Source organism: Apostichopus japonicus, chromosome 12 (assembly GCF_037975245.1).
Source record: "Apostichopus japonicus isolate 1M-3 chromosome 12, ASM3797524v1, whole genome shotgun sequence".
NCBI classification, from domain to species: domain Eukaryota; kingdom Metazoa; phylum Echinodermata; class Holothuroidea; order Aspidochirotida; family Stichopodidae; genus Apostichopus; species Apostichopus japonicus.
Genome location: NC_092572.1, coordinates 2,102,150 through 2,126,021, shown reverse-complemented (window position 1 = coordinate 2,126,021; position 23,872 = coordinate 2,102,150). Strand labels below are relative to the sequence as shown.

Here is a 23,872-nt window from a genome sequence, read left to right as displayed (position 1 = left end):
GAGTGTAAAAAGGGGGTATCTGTAAAATAGTTGTCCCAAGGGTCCATGATCTACAGCAATATCTGTAGCCTTGGTGTTAGTGTGGACATCTCATTATATCTTTAACCTTGGTCTTAGTGTGGACATCTCATTATATATCTGTAACCTTGATTCTAGTGTGGACATCTCATCATATATCTGTAACCTTGGTGATAGTGTGGACATCTCATTATATATCTGTAACCTTGGTGTTAGTGTGGACATCTCATCATATATCTGTAACCTTGGTGTTAGTGTGGACATCTCATCATATATCTGTAACCTTGGTGTTTGTGTGGACATCTCATCATATATCTGTAATATTGGTGTTAGTGTGGACATCTCATTATATATCTGTAACCTTTGTGCTAGTGTGGACATCTCATTATATATATATATATATAATCTTGGTGTTAGTGTGGATTTCTCATCATATATCTGTAGCCTTGGTGTTAGTGTGGACATCTCATCATACATCTGTAACCTTGGTGTTAGTGTGGACATCTCATCATACATCTGTAACGTTGGTGTTAGTGTGGACATCTCATCATATATCTGTAACATTGGTGTTAGTGTAGACATCTCATTATATATCTGTAACCTTGATTCAAGTGTGGACATCTCATCATATATCTGTAATCTTGGTGTTAGTGTGAATATCTAATCATATATCTGTAGCCTTGGTGTTAGTGTTGTTACGTTGGAATGCGAGAGGTCTCGATAACTAATTTTTAACGAGACACAAGCCTGGGTTCGTTTCCGTAAGGAACACAGACAAGTTGACGAGTCTAGAGAATTTGAATGAGAACGTAAACTATATTGAACAATGGATTTCGAACCAACAACAACAAGTGGTAATTACAAATATATAGAAAATTACTCACAAACTTAACAAGATAGGATACACTTTAAAACACGCTGGTCTCTTCCAACGGCGATATCCCTCAGCGGCCACGACCTTGATGACGACGATTCTCGGTCCGTTGTACCGCGAAATTCACTGGTCCTCGACGAAGTTTCTCGCGATCCCAGAAACAGCAGTCACCTTCTTTCCGGCGATGCTCCAAAATAGAAGACGGACTTCCAGCCACACTCCGGTGAAGCACAAGTCGAACTTCTCGCCGACTAAATATTACCAGAGTCAGTCCAAAATCAGCTTTATAGCCACCAACTCCTGGCGTGAAGAACTTCCTCAACGGAGACAGAAATTCTTCACCTTCTCCGAAAAAAATACTGGAAAACTGTAGTTTCACAGCAAAGTCCTGTTCAAACTTCTCAGTGGAAGTGTAGAATCAATCTTGGTATCGATATCTCAATTCCTAAGAAACTACTGGCAGTTGAGCACTGACTATATATAAGAATGGTATAATATTTGTCGTCGCTTGTATTCGTTCAGAAACTGAGAAACTCTCTGATCTGGGCGGGTTTATATACGATTCGCCATGTCAAGAATCATCTAGATCTTTCTCGATACACCTGAGTAACAACGCGACCCGGTTTCTCTATTCGCGGAAGTCCTTTGCATATCTCGCAAACATTCCAGAGAATCCACGAAGATGCATGCGTGCACAGCTTACACGCGATTTCACGTAAACCGACGTTAACCCGAGACCAGCGTGTCATCATAAGGAATATACCAGAACAATCGTGTATTATAACATTCTGACACGGTAACCCGACCTAATTTCTCAAATAATGATTGTCACGTAGGCCATTTCAAAGACTTTTTATATAATAACATTAGGTTCCTCACTAGCAGTAACTAGCGTTAGGCTACAATGGGCCCTCGTAACACCCTCCCCCTTCAAGGAAAGTTTGAATGTAATGAAAACTTTCTAATTTCTTACATTCCACTATATCTTATCAACAAATCAATATTCTATCATAAAATATGAACTTTGTTACACTTGAACAAATTTTCGTTAAACATTCATCAAACAACTTTTAAGTTATGCATAATAAATAATTCTGAGTGTTCTTTATACACATGCATAGTGACATTATCTTTGTCTTGTCATATATACAATAAATTTATGTGAATCTGGACAATGCATCTGCCATCACATTGTCTTTTCCTTTTATGTGCCTCACATGAAGATTGTACCCTTGTAAAGTTAAACTCCATCTCATTAATCTCTGATTCTTATTCTTCACTCTATGTATGAAAGTGAGAGGATTATGATCAGTGAACACAAGCACAGGGTAGACAGTAGTATGCAAATATACATCGAAATGTTGAAGTGATAACAAGAGTGCATGACATTCCTTTTTTAATAATTAAATAATTCCTGGTTTGAACACTTTGTTCTTTGCATCTTTGTCGTACCATTGTTTCATTTTGGCTTGACCTTGCTCCAAATTTTGTCTGCCTGATTTCGTTTTAGGGATAGGATCTAAGCAATCAATAATGACTTTACTAAAAGGCTCATCAAAAGCAGGGATTGGTTTCAAAGGTGCAGGCGGTATTTTTTGGTTGGGCTTCCCAACCACCTGACTTGTATGGCACGACCTTAAGTAATCAGCCACATCACTCCTGATTTTGGGCCAACAAAAATGTTTTAGAATCCTCTCACAGGTTTTCCTGACGCTTAAATGTCCTGCCATTGGACTATCATGGGCCATGCTCATGACGTCACTGTGGTACACCTTGGGTACGACAATTTGGTGCACCACTTGCCATTCCTCATCTGCAGGCGCATCTAGAGGTCCCCATTTTCTCATCACCACGCCATTTTGTTTGTAGAAGCAGACAGGGTTATCCTCCGCTTCTTGTGGGGTCACTGCCCCTTTAACTAAATCTATTAGTTCAGGGTCTCGACTTTGTTCTAAAATCAATTTGTTGCGACTCAAAGGATCTTCTTTTTCTACCTTTTGATTATCTCCCGAACTACTTTCTGTGTCATTCAACACCTTAGAAAATGTGTCTTCCAAATTGAAGACATCACCCTGACGGCTCTCAGACTCCTCCACTTCTGAGACTGCCTTTTTACTCATTGCCCTAGTCATTACACACGCAGGATATATAACATCTTCCTCGTGGCTACTAACATTAGAGGGCGTATTTGTAACAATGGGGTTAGGGAGAACCTTATCCCCTGCCAGTTCATTTCCAAGCATCATGGAAACACCTTTCATCGGCAATTCCGACATAACACCAACCAGCACTTGGCCGGACACCAAACCACACTCTAGGTTTACTCTGTGTAAGGGAACACTGATAATCTCCATCTTTATCCCATGGATTAATGCACACATTCCAGTCGAACTCTGTTCACCAAAGGGCAACGTTTTTTTTTCTAAAATGAGCGACTGTGAACAACCTGTATCCCTAAAAATCTTAATTTGTTGGGGTGAACAATCATCACTAATTGATATGCTACCCTCTCTAATGAATGGTTGGAATACCTTATTCACTTGATTTTTAGCAAATTCCTTCTTTTGGATATCTTTGTCAATTCGATTCGAATTCCTCTGTGAGGCAACATATCCAACTGTATTAGGAGGTGATTTTGAGAATCCCTCCTGTTTTCTTTGAGAATTTTGATTTTGCAGCAGATAACATTGTGACATGAGATGACCAGGTTTGTTACAATTATAGCAAGTAACTTGCTTTTTGAATCCACTCCCACTTGGTGGTTTCGTGCCCCCAGAATTCCCTTTGCCGCTGTTTCCCTTTGAATCGGGTGTCCCTTTTACCTCTGTGTTTATTTTGGGTTTCTGGCTCCTAGCCTGGTAAAACTTATTTGGGCTCAGTTTGTGGGTCAGGGCATAGTCATCTGCTTTCGTTGCCGTAGCATGCAAGGTGTCAATCATTCTCTCATCAATATGAGTTTTGATGTCGGGGTGGATACACCTTTTAAATTCCTCAATCAGGAACAATCGTCGTAATTTGACAAAATTCTCCCCTACATCCTTAGAGTGGAGCCACCTATCAAACATTTGCTCCTTTATTCTGGCAAATTCTACATGTGTCTGATTATCATTTTTTCTAGCCCCCCTAAATTTCTGTCGGTATGCCTCTGGCACCAGCTCATAGGCTTTGAGGATCGCCTGCTTCACATCATCGTAGTTTTCACTCTTTTCCATAGGGAGAGCCGAATACACTTCCCGTGCTTTCCCAACAAAACTACTCTGTAAAAGCAGCGTCCACACCTCTTTCGGCCACTTCATATCGCAGCCACTTTCTCAAAGTGTCGAAAATATTTATCTACCTCTATTTCGGTAAATTTCGGCACCAATTTTATGTATATCGAGGCATCAAAATATGGTTGTGATCGATGAGCCGACGAGGAGGATGATGAGTCAGATTCTGATTTATACTTTGCCTGAATTTCTAATTCTTTCAGGTGCGTTTCAGATTCGAGCCGTTTTAGTTCCAGTTCTTGCTTTTGCTGTTCTAATCTGATTTTTTCCATTTCGATTTCTAACTGTTTCAGCTGAACGGCGTCGCCGCCTATTTCTGTCAGAATTTCAACCTTTTCCCCCAAACATGACTCATCGAGAATTTCCTCGTCAACTAACACATCGATCAACCCATTCTTTACAACTTGTTTCCTCGTTGCTTGCTTTACGCCTAAGCTATAATATTTGGCTAATGCCATCAAATCTGGCTTCTTTAGGCCATCAAATTTCTCCCAAGTCAAATCTTTGAGAAATTCCTCCGGTTCGAACTCCATGTTCTCACTCGTTTTCTCTCTAGACAATTTGCAAAACAATAATTCTTACAAATGAATTCTCTTCAAACGGATAGGTCATAAATGTTGTAAACCTTTCAAACGGATAGGTCACAAATGTTGTAAACCTTTCCCGGATAGGCCCCCAATTTTGTTACGTTGGAATGCGAGAGGTCTCGATAACTAATTTTTAACGAGACACAAGCCTGGGTTCGTTTCCGTAAGGAACACAGACAAATTGACGAGTCTAGAGAATTTGAATGAGAACGTAAACTATATTGAACAATGGATTTCGAACCAACAACAACAAGTGGTAATTACAAATATATAGAAAATTACTCACAAACTTAACAAGATAGGATACACTTTAAAACACGCTGGTCTCTTCCAACGGCGATATCCCTCAGCGGCCACGACCTTGATGACGACGATTCTCGGTCCGTTGTACCGCGAAATTCACTGGTCCTCGACGAAGTTTCTCGCGATCCCAGAAACAGCAGTCACCTTCTTTCCGGCGATGCTCCAAAATAGAAGACGGACTTCCAGCCACACTCGGGTGAAGAACAAGTCGAACTTCTCGCCGACTAAATATTACCAGAGTCAGTCCAAAATCAGCTTTATAGCCACCAACTCCTGGCGTAAAGAACTTCCTCAACGGAGACAGAAATTCTTCACCTTCTCCGAAATAATGACTGGAAAACTGTAGTTTCACAGCAAAGTCCTGTTCAAACTTCTCAGTGGAAATGTAGAATCAATCTTGGTATCGATATCTCAATTCCTAAGAAACTACTGGCAGTTGAGCACTGACTATATATAGTAGAATGGTATAATATTTGTCGTCGCTTGTATTCGTTCAGAAACTGAGAAACTCTCTGATCTGGGCGGGTTTATATACGATTCGCCATGTCAAGAATCATCTAGATCTTTCTCGATACACCTGAGTAACAACGCGACCCGGTTTCTCTATTCGCGGAAGTCCTTTGCATATCTCGCGAACATTCCAGAGAATCCACGAAGATGCATGCGTGCACAGCTTACACGCGATTTCACGTAAACCGACGTTAACCCGAGACCAGCGTGTCATCATAAGGAATATACCAGAACAATCGTGTATTATAACATTCTGACACGGTAACCCGACCTAATTTCTCAAATAATGATTGTCACGTAGGCCATTTCAAAGACTTTTTATATAATAACATTAGGTTCCTCACTAGCAGTAACTAGCGTTAGGCTACAATGGGCCCTCGTAACATTGTGGACATCTCATTATATATATATATGTAACCTTTGTGTTAGTGTGGATATCTCATCATATATCTATAGCCTTGGTGTTAGTGTGGACATCTCATTATATCTTTAACCTCGGTGTTAGTGTGGACACGTTATCATATATCTGTAACATTGGTGTTAGTGAGGACATCTCATTATATACTGGTCAAATATCCAGTCAAATTTACATATTGCTGTTACTAACTATTGTAACACAAATGTTTCTAACCTACAACATTGTCATTCCAAAGATTAGATAAAGGGTGAAATATAGGGCTAGTGTTCATGCAATAAAGTAGCCTTACTTTACCTTCCAAAGGTACTCCATGGTCGTCTGTCGTTCTGATGGACCTTTGGTCGACGGTTTCTCGAAGAAGTTCTCTGTCTTTTCAAGAGAAGGAATGCAGGAGAGGGATAAAACATATCCAAAGAGTGACAGCTCGTAGCTCTTGGCCGAATGAGGATTATGCGGCTGCTCAAATCGTAAAAGAACCTGCAACGGAAATAAAATCTTAGAATAGGATCATGCTTAGAATTGGAACTTAACAAAAACAAGTCAACTCACTTCATTGTACAGTGACATTTAATATCGATCACAGTTTTTGCACTAGGTTTTTCTAAATCATACTTAGATATCATCTTCCTTTTATTTCTTTTTCTTTGAAAAAAGGAACTTGCCAAAAAAACGGGGAAGATGCCACTAATGGAAAAATCATTGAGCAGTACTTACATCTTGACTGTTGATGAAAAACTTGCTAACCAAGTGCTCAAGGCGTTTTTAGTTGTGATTAAAATCAATCACAAACAAAAGAGACTAAACATACCTCAGCAAGAGCTGGATTGCTTGCGTACATCTGCAGTACATCGCAGTAAGCGTAATTCATTGGATCACTCAAGGATGCTTTGGCTGGATTCATCTTAAACTTCAGCAAGTCTAAGATCGGCATGAAAGCATCCGATACTGATAAGTCCTCATCCAGGTTTAATGTCTCAGCGACTTTCTGGAAAAATTCTGCAACTTGGTTAAACTCTGAAATAGACAAAAAATTATGTCGGTTTTGAAAATGAACACTTTCCATCAACAGATGACGGGAAATTAAATAGATTGTTAGTTCAATGAAGAATGCCTGGCGACAGTTTCTGTGATAATAACACTCCAAAATTTCCAGCAAGAATTAACAAATGACAAATTTATTAATTTTTGGTGATATTTATGTGTATCAAGTGTAGCAATGTATCCTAAAATTCTTCTAGCGCAGTGACGGAAACATATTTTGTGTAAATATGGGATTATTAAAGCATATTTGGGCAATAATGTATGATGCCTTGAGAGTTAAAGAGAGGTTAAAAAAGTTTACTTTCCCAGCTAATAGTTCTACACAATCATGAAAATTACTGCAGGAGGGGAAAGCAGTCAATGCATCAACCATCCAGTCAACCAATAACATCGATGCAAAATAGATTTTATAATGGTATTAAAATCATATTACACCAAAAAATCAAATTGTAACTGTTCACTTCACTTTTAGTTTCAAATAGTATCAAAAAGGACTCTCAAAAGTTACTCAAATGAGTTTCTTAAGTTTTCTTAAGTTTCTTATTATTACTCTAGATATGTTTGCTAATCTCTATCAACTCACAAGCTCTTTGAAAATAACTTCCATCAAATAGTTTTGATATCCCCTAATCAATTCCTTCAAATCTTGTCACACGAGTTTCATTTTCCAACAAGCCTTCAGTTTTTTTTATATTCTGTACAGCACGATTGGTTTATTCATTAATAACCGAACCTTTTTATAAGTTATCCACATGCAATAACATAATTAAACTTTTACAATGTATTGATGTGTTTATAATTGCATCATAATCAACAATAACCTAATTAAACTTTTACAATGTATTGATGTGTTTATAATTGCATGATAATCACCAATAACATTACTAAACTTATACAATCTTTGTATGTGTTTATAATTGCGAGATAATCACCAATAACATAACTAAACTTATACAATCTATTTATGTGTTTATGATTGCATGATAATCACCAATAACATTACTAAACTTATACAATCTTTGTAAGTGTTTATAATTGCATGATAATCACCCATTGCTGTGGAGCTCTTGATGAGTATACCGAGTGCTTGTTGATGAATCTGTTGTTGATAAACCTCTGGAGTTATGAGACAGGTCACTGTGTTTGAGATGATGATGCATTCACCCTTCTTCAAGTAAGTTACCTCCTCCTCCTCCTCCTCCTGGAGAAAAGAAAGAATGGGTGAGAGACTAATTCAATGTAATGATATATAAAATAACACTTAATGTGATTTGCAAGTTCTACTGATTAAAGGCACTTTGTAACATTACACATTGCACCATCACACATCGTACCATCACACATCATACCATCACACATCGAACCATCACACATCGTACCATTGCACATTGTACCATTCCACATTGTACCATCACACATTGTAACATTACACATTGTACCATCACACATTGTACCATCACACATTGTACCATCACACATTGTACCATTACAAAAGATATAGTAGCCCTCTGTCTGGTATACCCAGGATATTCCTGCTTACCTGTGATTGACCTATTAATTGCCTACATCTGTTATAGCTTTCCAGCAGATATTTTAAGATCTGTTTCTGGCCAGCTGGACTTTGCCCTCCTGGTGGTGTATATGAGTTGTTCATAGATATCACATGGAATGATGGATCCTCCAGAAGTAAACGCTCAAATAAGGCCTGTCTCGATGCAAAGAAAGAAGATTAAATGAAATAATGATTACAACAGTATCCATGAAAGTAATATATCAGACCTCTGACATAGGAGCATATAAATATTCATGAAAATAGCTAGAAACAATATAAACCTGAACTATAGTCTACCACACAGGTACAGTATGTCCCAAACTATTCTCGCTATTTAACGTATTGTATCAAGCCTCTGACATAAGAGCATATGAATATTCATGAATAAAGCTAGAAACAATATAAGCCTGACCTAAAGTATACCATACAGGTACAATATGTCCAACCCTTGCATTATTCTAACTATTAAAGTTATTCACACTCTGATTAAACATATGAAGTAACCATGTGCTGTGTAAACATCCAAATTACTTTCCTACACATTTTCTATGTCAACTTTGGTGTTGCATATATCAATACCAATGGTTAAATTTAGAAAAGTGTGTTTGTACAACTTTGTCCAGGGTACCTGCTTACAAAGAGAAAGTTCTACGTAGTAGTTTTAAATGCAATGTTTGTGCTGTGGCAAGTATCATGTACAACATCTTTGTTAGGCAGTTACTGGGAAGTTGTTAGGGAGTGGTTAGGGAGTTGTCAGGAAGTTGTTGTGGAGTGGTCAGGGAGTTGTTAGGAAGTTGTTAGGGAGTTGTTTGGGAGTAGTAATTTTGTATTTGGCATTCAATTCAGGTACCAGACATATTATTTTATGACAGGGGGTAAAATACAATTAGTAAACTATACTAGTGACAAATATAATTTACTCATTGTATTTTTACCCCATATATCCCTAATATCCTTTGGACTAATAATTAGTCCAAAGGATATATTACACATTCTGTTTTCTCACCGACTCGACAAGTTCCCAGTCAAACCAGCACCAGCTGTCTCCATGTTTCTCCTTTAACATAGCAGCCATATCAACCAGGTACACACAGCATGTTGGCATACCCCGGTCAAAATTCCATCTAAACAAAACAATGATTTGTAGTACAGCCAAAGTGAAAAGGTATGAAAGAAAATGATATCAATTACTGTTTCTAGTCAGAACATACATGTAGACATGCATTTGAAAACATATTACAACAATGTAGGTAAATTTTGTGTTAAAAGTCAAGGGCCAGATACAGTAGACCAGAATTACACTAAAACATGCTAACATATATGCTTAAGTAACATGCTTCATATCCCCTTTTAAAAGTAACACTATCAAAAAAATTGAAAATGTAACTTATTGATTTATAAAGTCTGCTAGAGATTTAAAGTAGACTATATTTTATAGATCTTTTGACTAAAGATATTTTGGCTAGAGACATTTTGGCTATACTAATTTCGTAGGACAACGGTAGTTCACACAGAAACACTTACACATCAAAACGTAACAACTCATATGTCTATCGTTTTTGCAAGATCGGTGAGGAAGGATCGCAGGTCTTCAGTCTTCACTGGAATTGACGAATGTCTAAGTCTACTGGTTAAGTTTCGTTATACATACTGAACTAACATAGTTCACACAGTGCAGTACTGTACACCCAGTTGCCCTAAGTTGACTACACTGTACGGACTACGGATGCATTTTACATAGAGCATTACGTATCACTGTCAGTCCTACGGTACGTGAAAAGCAGTTCGAAGTGCGGTGAGTGAGCCTTCATGCCCCATGTTGAACGCCATTTAGGATAGACTCGTGGAACTCATCCGCGGTAACTCACTAACCCTATTCCTTATCTGCTAAGTGCATAACGTTTAGAGATCTCATCCCTTCGGGTGATGTATTAGGAATGAAATGTATTACTCTATTGATAATTCGTGCAACCATGAGACTTAAAAGGATGTTCCAGGGGAAAAATATTTTTGACCGATTAAAAAGGAACACGTGTTAAGCCTGTTGACAGTGGCGTAGGTTGGTACTTTTGAGCGGGGGGGGGGGGCTGAAGACCGATGGCCTGATGGCCGGCCCGGGGAAGGGGTCTAAGGATTTTTTTTGCATTTCCAGGTGACCTCAGATGCAATTTGGTGCAATATAGCACACTTCAACCCACCCACTCCATTTTGTATATAATTTTGCATTTTCACCTGACCTATGATGCAATTTGGTGCTCCAAAAGATATTTTACTCATTTGGAAATGAAAAAGGGGTTTTCTGACTTGCGAAGCGGTGGGGGGGGGCGGAATGATACTTCCGCCCCTCCATATTTTTCACGGGGGAAGCCCCCAGCCCCCCCCCCCCCCGGTTCCTACGCCCTTGCCTGTTGAGGTACCTCAAACTTTTTGTGGTACTGAACTGAAATGTTGGTGCATTGGTTGAATCTGATGGTGACCAATTACTCCTCGAAACTAGAGGATATCTTGTGTCCGACCAGTTTTTTTTTTTTTTTTTTGGGGGGGGGGATGCTCCCAAATTGTGTCACTAACTCCTAGGAGACCGTAAAGCTAAGGGGTTCAGGCAGTTAATCTCAGATTCTTAAACACAACATACAACCCATACCAATGACAAATGTAAAAAGTAGATCCTTTTTTTTCGTGTTAACTAATTTAAACGTCACACAAGGTATACGTACGGTATATGGAGGTCCAAAATTTGTCCAAAATGTAAAAAACTAAAGAAATTTAAGGCTATCTCACAAACCACAGATCACTGTTCACTTTTAACCCATGTATAGGTTCTAATTAGAATACGGTTTTATAGCCATGGACTTGTTTGCTCTTTTCCATTCTATTTTTTTTTGTCTTAGTAAGTTTTCAGTTATTTACTTGCATGTCAACAGTTGTGTTTTAAACTCTCTTCTTCCAACGTGCCAGGGGTTATCTGTACATGGGCATTTGTGTGCCTTTGTGAGTGATGACATCAAAAGGTCAAAGGTAAAACACTCAGACGGAAAATGATCTAAGATTGTTTAAGCCAAATGACCTGGTTTACGCTATTGTATTTTAACACGGAAATGGCTAAAGGATCAAACCATCATATATGATATCAGTTTGTCATTGCTTAAATTAACTTTGATATTAAGTAACGCAAAACATCAAAGATTACATGATCCATAGAAGTCAGAGGTAGAACTTAGACAAATTGATTGTGGTAAGTCTGTTGGGAATTCCACGTCAATCAATAGCCTGATAGGGACAAACTTATTCGAATGACAGCGAATGACCGAATGACAATTGACTTTGTACAGGGTTAATTATCATTTGCGAATGACATCGAATGACAGCGAATGACAACAAATGACAGTGTTGAGAAGAGATAGAATGATTAACGGAGTGGAGTAAATACAGTTATTGGTTTTCTGTGCTAAAATGATTTGAAGGAAATCGCATGTTACGTGATTGCAGGGTTTTGGTGTAATTTACGGACATAAACCACAAGGAATTTTTGTGTGTGCGAATGCGCTTGAGTGCTATGCTTTTTACCTCTGTAGATTTATATAGAAAGATAACTGAAGCCGTTTCAATATTATAGTATTGTTAGTTTCCAACAATTAATATCGGAAAAATGACGTTAAATTTACTTTTTAAAATCAGACTTACAATTTCGCTTACTATAAGGTGCGTTTTTATCTTGTCCGTACTTTACTAGATCTAGATACCCACGAAGTCTGAACTGTGATATCCGGTTGAAGCAAATGTCTAGGCTGTCATAACTGTCATTCGTTTTAGTCAACGCAATTTTTTAGTGTGTACAACATATTGTCATTCGTTATGTGTAACGCAATTGTCATTCGTTTTAGTAACACCCGCCTGGTGGACTTCATGCACTAAGCATTTATTGTTGGATAACACACAATGAGTTTTGAAAGTCAGAGGTAAAGGGACATATATATGGAAAATGTAGCCTACTTTTAGACCAAGTCCAAGCAGAAAAAAAACCTATTATACCAATGGAAATATTGTTTCCATATGCTATGGAACGCCAAAAGGGCAATGTATTTTGTCGTCTCCGTCGAGTTTGTCCACTTCGATGTTGTTGTCTCCTATCATTTTGTTGTCTCGATCGAGTTTGTTGTCTCGATCGAGTTTGTTGTCTCGATCGAGTTTGTTGACTCGATCGAGTTTGTTGACTCGATCGAGTTTGTTGCCTCGATCGAGTTTGTTGACTCGATCGAGTTTGCTGCCTCGATCGAGTTTGCTGCCTCGATCGAGTTTGCTGCCTCGATTGAGTTTGTTGCCTCGATCGAGTTTGTTGCCTCGATCGAGTTTGTTGCCTCGATCGAGTTTGTTGTCTCGATCTATTTTGTTAAACTGTGCTGCTATTCAATAATTGAATGTACATTGCACACGTACGCACACATAACACTATGCTACTGCTACACACAAAAAAGCGCGAATCGGCGTCGTCATATCTCGCGCAACTGGTATAAACAACATAAATAGGCTACATGTATTTTGTCGAGGTTTATGCCGAAACTAAAGTTAGACAATTAAAAATGACGGAGAGGGATCAGTTATTACGATACGCACGTCTCTGTTACAATGAGACTGATTTCTTACAGAAAAAGAACGCGTTAACAGAGAAACTGTTACTCCGTAACTATAAGAAAGAGGAAATTGCCTCAGCCACGAAAGGCATAAAATTTGAAAACCGTAGGCATTACCTCACTACCAAACCTAAACAAAAGGAAAAACCACTGGTGTTCAAGCTTACCTGTACACCCCATATCAAAACCACGCATTTGAAAAAAGCGCTTTTGAAACATTGGCACTTAGTTTTGCAACACGCGGAATTATCCAAACTGTTTCGAAAAGAACCGATTCTAGCCTACGAAAGGGCCCAAAATCTCAAAGATTTACTAGTTAACTCAAGGTTTCGTACCAACGAAGAATCAGCTGACTCTCAAGGTTCACACGTAGCTCTTTTAGATGCTCTTATAGCTGCACTATGAGTCCATAAAAACTCGTGCACAGAAAATAGATGCATTTTGAGAACGAGACGCCCATGCCGAATATAAAATATTCAAAGGCTACTACTGATGAAACTCCTCCCATAGGCGTACGAGGCGGGGGCAAAGGGACAGACTGCCCCCCCCCCAATTTCCAGAGGACAAGAAATTCCGGCAAAAGTCCTGAAAAATTCGGGCAGCCTAAGAGGAGAAAAAAAAATATATGTATATATAAATATGCAGTAGCTTGCCCGAATCTTTTGCAAATTTTTGCCCGACAATTCTGTGGAGAGCGTTATATGTTATTTGTTTTGTGACATTAATATGAATATAGGCCTAATGATTTTCTTTATTTAGCATTATATTGCCCGAATATTTCCGTGTAACACCACCGTAAGCGCAGATCATCTGGGCTACCACGCTTTTCGCACTATCAAAAATTTGTCTAACTATAGCCAACTGTTTACCTGGACATCCCTGACATGAGTGTATATAAGAAACGTATTCTTCTTCATGGATGGTGGGGGGGGGGGGGGGCATAGGCGTATGAGCCTAGAAGTACAGGTTTATCGTACTCTTTGTTATTTTTTATACTTTTTTTGTGAGACAAATTGCAGTCTCACCCGACACAGTGACATTATCCCGCCTACGTGTCGTTGAACAATGTATGTTTTTCTGGAGGTAGCTGAGTACTGTGTTAAAATAAAAAATACGGTAACTAAATAGGAGCTTAAAAATATACTGTCCTATTTTTCCCCCTTCAAAGTGATGTTACCATTTTGTCTTCTTCTAATTTACCAAATTTTTGGGGAAGTGTAAATTTCTAAAACGTGAGATTATAAAATAAAGAATGTTTAGATGCAACTTGCAAGGCATCAGAAGGGCCATATCCGGCAATCTGAGAGGCATTTTGGCCAAAAAATTTCTTGTACGCTACGCGCCAACCGATGGTGGCGCTCCGCTTAGATAGTGTCACGGGAACTTTGGGGCACAACAGTTTCTGCCCCCCAAACTGAAATGGTCCCGTACGCTTATGGCTCCTCCTATAAAGTTTGAGAGAACAAACCGGTCTAGTTGGTCATAAGAACCTACGCTAGTCTTTCCTACTATTAACAGTACGCTCAATTCACCTAATAGGTGCAATTATGTTTCACCATGAGGAGCATGCTATAAGCTCATGTTCATCGGGCCCTCCCTAAAAAAATACTTCAGGTTCTCGGTGACTACGATGCGTTAGATAGTGTAAAACCGCCTACACCCCCTTTCATCTGGTGAGGATCGCTTCCATGATGGCCATGAGCCTATAATACGATACGGCGCGATATACACGGTGCGATATTGGACGTAATATAGTCTACCGGTCATATGTGTTGTATTCACGGAACGTGTTCTATTTCTGTGGTAGTTGTATTTCATTCGATTTCACCGCTGCAGTTAACTTAAGGCACGTGCCCTCAATGTTCACAGAGTTTTCATTTCGGAATAGCGCCGCAAAATCAATCGAGACAAACTTGATCGAGACAACAAACTCGATCGAGGCAAGAAACTCCATCGAGACAACAAACTCGATCGAGGCAACAAACTCCATCGAGGCAACAAACTCGATCGAGGCAACAAACTCGATCGAGGCAACAAACTCGATCGAGGCAACAAACTCGATCGAGGCAACAAACCTCGATCGAGACAACAAACTCGATCGAGGCAGCAAACTCGATCGAGGCAGCGAACTCGATCGAGGCAACGAACTCGATCGAGACAACAAACTCGATCGAGGCAGCAAACTCGATCGAGGCAGCAAACTCGATTGAGGCAGCAAACTCGATCGAGGCAGCAAACTCGATCGAGGCAGCAAACTCGATCGAGACAACAAAATCGATCGAGACAACAAAATCGATCGAGACAACAACATCGAAGTGGACAAACTCGACGGAGACGACAAAATACATTGCCCTTTTGGCGTTCCATAATATGCAGGTTAAGGTCGTATTTATTACTTTCAAACGTAAAATGCCATAAGATCAAAACGTTGACGGTGCATGAATTTGCAGGATAACATAGATTGTGAAGGTTGGGCTATTGTCTGGTCATCCGATTATCTGGTAATCTCATTGATCTGCTTTAACTGCTTAACTTCATCAACCTTTCTCCTTTTTATTTCTGTAGAATGTTGATGTACAATATATTTCAGCAGATACCTTACAATGATCGAGCCTTGTATAATATGCAAAAGTCATGCACCCTTATAGCAGACAAACTATAGGAAGCTAAACCAATAATCAACTATAAAGAGTGTTTGTTGAATTATAATAGGTTAGCCAATCCTTACATACATTAGATTTAGACAATGTCACGGGCAGTGTGGATATGCGACAGCGCCAGTAACGAAACGTTGATAGCTTGGCGCTCCCTATATTTTAACTTCCGCTCTCTGCCTTTTGGCTAAGAACACGTGTAGTATCTGTTCCCTTTCGAGCGGTATGGTGATGCACACCTGACGATGATCACACAGTAACAGTCCCGATGCAGGGCCGGACTGGGTTTGAGAGCGGATCAGTCGTTCGGTAGTTTGGTTTTCGTGCCTAGGTTCTTTCCTGGGCGACTTTTTCTTAAAAATTATTTAACCTTCCGAGAATGATTGTCTATTGACCTGAGCCTGACTCTTTGCCATAAAAGGCTCCCGCTCCCAGGCAAGTATAGGACAAAACAGGGATCTATGCAAACCCTCAAAACGTGTGAGATATGAGTGGGGTAGCAGGGGGGGGGGAGTGATAATCAGCACATGTGCGTAGCTTATTCGATATTTTAAGTTGTCTCGGATACTACTGCTTAGTTTCATAGTACATATTCAATGCAACTGCATTAAGAAGGATATTTGAGAAAGTGATATTGCTTCATAAACTAATCAATGTATTAACATAAAACAAACTTCCTTCTTTCACTTCCTGTTGTTCTTAAATCGAAAGCAAAATTCACCACGAAAGTCCATTTATGGCGTCAGTCAGTATCATATAGACGAGAAACACGATACCCTTTGGAAGCCAATAATTTGGTTTCATTTTCGAAATTATGAGAAGAGTTGTTGACAGTTAGCAATCTTTCGCAAACAAGCAATTTATGCATTTTTTTAAATCGCTGAGTTACATGTGCACTTCCGTAACACATGCATTGTTAGTTTACTTTAGTTTTAGGAATAGCCTATTCCATAACTTTCACTTCCTATCTATAAATACAACATGTGAACTTAACCTTAGGTTGAAAAATACAGTAAACATGTTTAACCATCAGTTATGATGTAATCTGTGTACAAACTGAATACCAGAATGCCATGTACAATTTAATCTACTGCATGAAGTTCTGTTTATCGCGAATCGATTATAGACTAACAATACGACCAACTGACCATTTTGCGCTTAATATTTTAGGCTGACATGTATGCATCCCTTCGTGTCAATACAGTCAATATAGGAAACGTGTGATCTGCATTAGAATAGTGCGATTCAGCCTGCATGCGACCCTCCTATAGAAGTAATTGACATATTTGCTATATTTCCAATCTTATAGGAAAGTTGTTTTGGGCATGTCTCTTTATCGTAGCTATGAAAACCGAAAGTACATTCACTGGGTCTCAATAAATAATATCCAACCTGCATGATCGATCCTACTACGGAGGCCTATATGTGCAATAAAGTTCGTAGTTATTGTATTGCACGTGCGCACTACAATAGTGGCATTACTGGTAATAAACGATACTTACATGCCTGAACTTTGAAACTTAAAGTTTCATACAGTCTCTGTACATTTTCAACATTTCCTGTTCATTTTCATACAGTTTTCAATGGCTACATGCGTAGCCAACTTATTCTGAGCCTGCCACGGCGCTCACAAGCGCCCTCACTTGGTGGGTACCGTACCTACATGACTACACTCTCTGGTGTTCGATTGTCCGCCCAAAAGATAACATCATGAACAACCGAAAAGTTCTTCCAATTACTGCAAGAACTGTTTTTTGTTCATCTATCTGTATATTTTCTACCTTACACCCATCGAAGTTCACTTTCAAAACTAATGGTAGAACTCGCCTGCTTTCAACTGAGTATTATTGTTTATAATTACGACAAGATTCATCAACACAACATTCATTTTTTACCTCAATTGGTTTCACCGAATACTTTTCTTTTCATATTATCTAAAACAATGATCATTAATGATTGCCGAGCCTGTCAGTGGATGAAAAAAAAACACTCTTATGTTGGTTCGAGTATTTACAGATTCTGGTGAAATTTGAAATTTGAAGCTTGTATAATATATTATATTATATCATACATATATATAACTGGAGACACGTCGAAAACTGCATGGCACTTGAAAATGAACAGTCGGTTTTAGTATCTTATTTTACTAGCTGCCTTTTTACGTGTTTATTGTTGAGTTCCTTTGGAAAGTCCATACTAAGTTGACATACTTACTCATAAAACTCATAAGTATGGGGAAAGGAAACTAAGGTAGAAAATCATAACTGTAGAACCCTTAACAAATTTGTGACTGAAAGGTCTGCTTTATAGATCCAAACTATAGCACGCTATCATGGAAACGTTTCTAGAGATTATATAATCGACCTGGCTTGGTCGTAAAATGACCTCTTTTAACCAATTAGTCTGCAACGCCTGCCACATATTTTTTCTTATATGAGGGTTGTTGTGTAAACGCTGTAGATTAACTACACTGTAGACATGACCATATGCTTACACGGAGTTTACACAAAGATCCTAATGGTGTTAAGAAGCTTTGCAGGCTAATTAATGAGCTTGAGGTCGTTTTACGACTGTTACGTTGGAATGCGAGAGGTCTCGATAATTAATTTTAACGAAACACAAGCCTGGGTTCGTTTCCGTAAGGAACACAGACAAATTGACGAGTCTAGAGATTTCAAATGAAACGTAAACTATATTGAACAATGGAGTTTGAACTAACAACAACAAGTGGTAATTACAAATATATAGAAAATTACTCACAAACTTAACAAGATAGGATACACTTTAAAACACGCTGGTCTCTTCCAACGGCGATATCCCTCAGCAGCCACGACCTTGATGACGACGATTCTCGGTCCGTTGTACCGCGAAATTCACTGGTCCTCGACGAAGTTTCTCGCGATCCCAGAAACAGCAGTCACCTTCTTTCCGGCGATGCTCCAAAATAGAAGACGGACTTCCAGCCACAATAGAGTGAAGCACAAGTCGAACTTCTCGCCGACTAAATATTACCAGAGTCAGTCCGATATCAGCTTTATAGCCACCAACTCCTGGCGTAACGAACTTCCTCAACGGAGACAGAAATTCTTCACCTTCTCCGAAATAAAGACTGAAAAACTGTAGTTTCACAACAAAGTCCTCTTCAAACTTCTGAATGGAAGTGTAGAATCAATCTTAGTATCGATATCTCAATCCCTCAGAAGCTACTGGCAGTTGAGCACTGACGATATATAGTAGAATGGTATAATATGTGTCGTCGCTTGTATTCGTTCAGAAACTGAGAAACTCTCCGATCTGGGCGGGTTTTTATACGATTCGCCTTGTCAAGAATCATCTAGATCTTTCTCGATACACTTGACCCAGTTTCTCTATTCTTGGAAGTCCTTCGCATATCTCGCGAACATTCCAGAGAATCCACGAAAATTGCACAGCTTACACGCGATTTCACGTAAACCGACGTTAACCCGAGACCAGCGTGTCATCATAAGGAATATACCAGAACAATCGTGTATTTGAAACATTCTGACACGGTAACCCGACCTAATTTCTCAAATACTGATTTATCACGTAGGCAATTTCAATACTTTCTATATTATAACATTAGGTTCCTCACTAGCAGTGACTAGCGTTAGGCTACAATGGGCCCTCGTAACACGACCGTGGCAGGTCGATTACGTAATCACAAAACTTTCTTAGCTATGAAAGCGTGCTATAATTGGAGCCAATAAAGCAGGTCTTTAACCCTGTTTAAATTTTGCCATTCATACTCACGGCGTTGTACCAATGTTAATTACAAGGCTAAATTTGGATAATTATTTGTTAAAGGTAAAACACCTAATGTGGTCTATATGTGGTAACGTTAGACACATTCATTCTCATTTTGTAATATTTCCGAGCTCGACCGCACGATATGTTGTATAAAACTGTTATTTTAAAGAATTCCGAATTCACCATTAAAAATGAAGGTACGTTAGACAAAGTCACGCCAAGTCATGTTAAAAACGGGTATTACGCTGTGACTGGGGATATACTGTAGCTATCACCAACATTTATCCAACAAAGAGATACTAAGTGAGATTAATCGATTTAAGGTGTTTATCTTATTGAAAAGAAACAAAACCGTCGAAACCGTATTAACAATTAATCAGTCACAACATAAGGTAAAATGATTATCGCACATCACGCTAAATGCGATGACCATAAATAAACCAACAGTTTGACAAGTTCTTTTGACGGTTCCTCCATGGTCTTACCAGTCAACCTTTGTCAACCAGGTCTTTTATTTTTTATTTCAGCCTCTGAAGAAGATCCTACGTCCGGCCCACTTACTTTTACACATTCTCTTACACAGGCAATTATAAGCAGTTTGCCAACACATTTATTTGATATGTATTTTTAATTTCATAGACAAAATGCTATTCAGTGATTACAGTAAGCTGAAGACACTCACCGTGTGCTCATATCTTTTGGTTATTTCATTGGCAGCAGCGTCAGGTGAGTGCTCATTCTTATAATTAATAATTGAGAAAGATAATATATAGCTTGGTTATGATTTGCAATAATAGTGGCGGATTAGCGTACTGGATTCCTGACTTATAATCAAAGCTTAATGGCAATCACCTTCATCAAATCAGTATTATCCTTCAGTCGTTCATGTAGATGGTTACTACATATTTGAGACACCATATATATAAACTGGAATAACAAAATTAAGTATTTTATTTCGTAACCTATTTTAATGTAATCACTGTTAATAATCAATATCACATTATAAAATATCCTAAAGAAATTGGATGAATAAAACAAGTGCTCGTATTATTGTTCATTCGATTTTATACTTTATTATTTTTGTACAGAACCCTTCACTGTAAGTGGTAACAGTCAGGAAAACGACGAATCTGCAAGATGGAAAATTCCTGTGATCATTCTCGTTGTGATTCTCGTGATAGCTGTGACAGCTGTTATAATCTACATTGCTTGTGCTTGTTACCATATATACCGCAGATGTTACTTGGGTGAGTTTGACAAATTTTTCTGCGTATAACCAGGGATGTAGACTCATGTACGATATACCATAAAACGAATCACGACAACTGGCGATACTCGAGAATTGGTTACATTTAGGAAAGTAAGTGAGTACAGGTTGTTAATACTTTTGTATTTCACTTGCTTCAACATTTCAAGTTCAGGAATGTAAAAAGTGATGTAACAACAGTAAGCCTATGACCAAGTGAAAAGTTTATTATACTTCTGAGAACAATGTGAGACTACAAAACAGAGCAGTAAAATCCAAATTCCTTTTTTACACTTTTTGTCGGAAGAGAGAACTATGTAGTTGGATATACCACTAACTGAACATATATTGGGTTAAGTTTAGATTAGTGTACGAAGATACATCCAGGCCTTCTTTCATTCAAGTTGTTGTTCCCATCATAATGTGAAACTTTCAAACGTTTAATGGCATACTTGTTCTATTTGAGTGTATCAATTAAAATATATACTATTGAAACAAGAATATTATTTGAATATGATGTCAATCGATACTAGTCTCTAAACATATTATGTTCCCCTTTTACAGAAACCGAGACCCAGGAGGAAGATGAAATAGTAAGATTTATTACATATCACAACTGTTAAGCTTGTGTCAATGTTATAATAACAATGATACGGTATATGCTTACTCAATTAGTTGTACTATGAATTGTGTTAAAACAGTTTTTTGATTAGATTCTGTTTTATGCTTTTTAATGACGAAAATGCCAAAACGATTGTATAAATAGTCACTTTTTCTTTGAGTTAATTAAGTATAAAAACCTGTAAGATATGGGCAGTAACTTTTCAAGCCATTCAATTGTGCATGTGGGTGATACTAGTATGTTGACATTGCTGGGCAACCAAAAATTAAAAATAAATCCTTTCATTGACTTGCTGTCAGACCTGATGTAGAGAGTGGAATTTTTTTTCGTTTAACTTTTTATTTTTCATTGTCCCAATTATGAATCTAAAACGTTAATATCAATTCAACTGATACCTGAAAAATCATGCGATGAGCGTTAGGAAAGCTTTCACTACCTTATCACCATTGCGTTATTCTTTTTTTCCAGGGGCGTCTACTTGGAGAAGCAACAACATACGTTACGATTAAGGAAAAGAGACCTTTAAACAGTGAGTATCATGTTGAATACATTTTCTGTTTTATAACGAATCATAACCTTGATTGATTGTCTATATTGTTGTGATTTCTGTTATAGAGCGAGACTTGAACCTTCAAGGGTTTGTCAACTTCCTGGAGGATTCTTACAAGAAATACAGTGTACTGAAATTATTTCCATGCAACGAAGATGTCGATGCCGAAAAACTTCATACAGACTGCATATGTTTGGTCACTTCCGAAGATGGCAAAGAATTTACTGTATCAAGTGATAAATGTTTCACACAAGCAGTATTAAGTCTTAAGCCAAGTGTATTGCTTACTGGTGAGACAGGTTATGGAAAATCAACGTTAATTTACAAGTTTGTGGATCAATGGAGGAAGGAAATCAATAAAACGCTTCTTGTGTTCTACTTGGAGCTGACAGATGTAGAAATGGGAGTTCCCATAGAAGATTTAATCCACAATATGATGTCGGAAGAAAACCGATTATCAAAAGAGGAAATACATAAGATTATTCGAAAGGAACCATGTATGTTTTTGTTTGATATTAGAACTTATACATCAGCTAATCATGCTGATGTCACAGGACACTCAAGTGATCTTGATCAAAGACATGAACGTTTAACAACTTATGATTTACTGAAAAGAAATTTTGTGACGAAGTTAGTTAATGTAAATGTGTTAGTAGCTATTGATGGAGATTATATTGATGAAACATTATTTCCTCCACCATACTTTAAAATAAAACTAAGAGGTTTCAGTGAACACAATACTACCCAATACATTGAGAAGACGTTTGATTATTTTGACCGTCGTAAACCAAAGAACTTCTCAGATGCAAGACAAGAAATAACTTCAGAAGTAATGGAGAATCAACCTCTGGTTAATGAGGATTCCGATGAGACAACGATAGACCTAACACAAAGTAGTCGCCAAACATACCCACAAACGAAAGACGACGAATCTTATAAGAGAGTAAATGATGTTGCAATATTGAGTACAACAAACAATGAACATATAAACAATGTTAAACGCTTTCTAAGAAATCATGAAATTCTTGAAGAGTTCTGTAAGACGCCATTTTGGCTTACGGCCATTGTTCACACGAAGATGGCAAATTTGATGGACGTGGCTGGTCATGCAGAAGACATTCAAAAAGTTACACACTTAACACAACTTTGTATTAATGCTCTTATATAGAGGTATCTTTTTAAGGTAGACAGCAATTCTGTCGATTCCATATGGAATATCATTTCAAAATTAGGTAAATTTGCCTGCGAAAATAGACTACTTTGTGAAAATCAAGAAGTCGATAAGTGGGAGGATTCCATTGGGCAAAGTAGATCTACAGGTAGCAGTACAAATTGGTATATTACAAGTACGAAAAGAATGTCTATCTGGAGAGCAAACCGGATCAGAAAGTAATCGAAATACGTTATCGTATCTGATTAAATATCGCCATCGCTTCATTATGGGCTACTGTGTTGGCAAATTTCTGTCAGAAAGAGCAAACGTTCGCGAAGTTCTTCAACAGTATACGGACGACGAGCTTGAGATATTTGTCAACTTTATCAGTGCAACGGATATATTGATTGATAATGTGTTTGAAGAACTCAATCTGAGAAAAATGTGGACTACCGCCATTGTTTACTTGTACGAGGTACACGACATGACGTCACTAGATGGACCAATCAATGTAAACGACACAACGTTAAGCTTCAAATTAAATGATTTCAAGTCCAGATATCATCAGATTGCGCTATCCGCATACTTAAACAACCGTGGGGAGAGACAGGTAAACCAAATATTTATTACAGTATGTTTACATCAATAATTATACTCTTCTATTACTGATCAAGGA

At 38.2% G+C, this 23,872-nt stretch overlaps 4 protein-coding genes across 5 annotated transcripts in view; 2 read left to right on the top strand and 2 right to left on the bottom strand.

Annotated features, from left to right (window-relative positions):
- LOC139977672 (ubiquitin conjugation factor E4 A-like) overlaps nucleotides 1-9,697 on the bottom strand; it is a 167,412-nt gene extending 157,715 nt beyond the window's left edge. Inside the window, exons 1-5 of the mRNA XM_071987158.1 lie at nucleotides 9,579-9,697; nucleotides 8,561-8,725; nucleotides 8,071-8,221; nucleotides 6,788-6,993; nucleotides 6,274-6,456 (exon numbers count right to left, since the gene is read on the bottom strand). Of these exons, the coding sequence (XP_071843259.1) occupies nucleotides 6,274-6,456; nucleotides 6,788-6,993; nucleotides 8,071-8,221; nucleotides 8,561-8,725; nucleotides 9,579-9,677 (804 nt within the window). The 5' untranslated portion in view covers nucleotides 9,678-9,697. The remainder of the gene's footprint in view (nucleotides 1-6,273; nucleotides 6,457-6,787; nucleotides 6,994-8,070; nucleotides 8,222-8,560; nucleotides 8,726-9,578) is intronic.
- LOC139977673 (uncharacterized) overlaps nucleotides 1-23,872 on the top strand; it is a 127,547-nt gene that overhangs the window by 22,218 nt on the left and 81,457 nt on the right. The window lies entirely within an intron of this gene.
- LOC139977688 (uncharacterized) overlaps nucleotides 1-23,872 on the bottom strand; it is a 151,181-nt gene that overhangs the window by 103,963 nt on the left and 23,346 nt on the right. The window lies entirely within an intron of this gene.
- Nucleotides 20,693-23,872, top strand: part of LOC139977682 (uncharacterized) — a 48,941-nt gene continuing 45,761 nt past the window's right edge. For both annotated transcript variants that reach the window (XM_071987177.1, XM_071987178.1), the window contains exons 1-4: nucleotides 20,693-20,872; nucleotides 21,436-21,464; nucleotides 21,962-22,022; nucleotides 22,109-23,806. The gene's annotated coding sequence lies outside the window, so the exon portion shown is untranslated. The remainder of the gene's footprint in view (nucleotides 20,873-21,435; nucleotides 21,465-21,961; nucleotides 22,023-22,108; nucleotides 23,807-23,872) is intronic.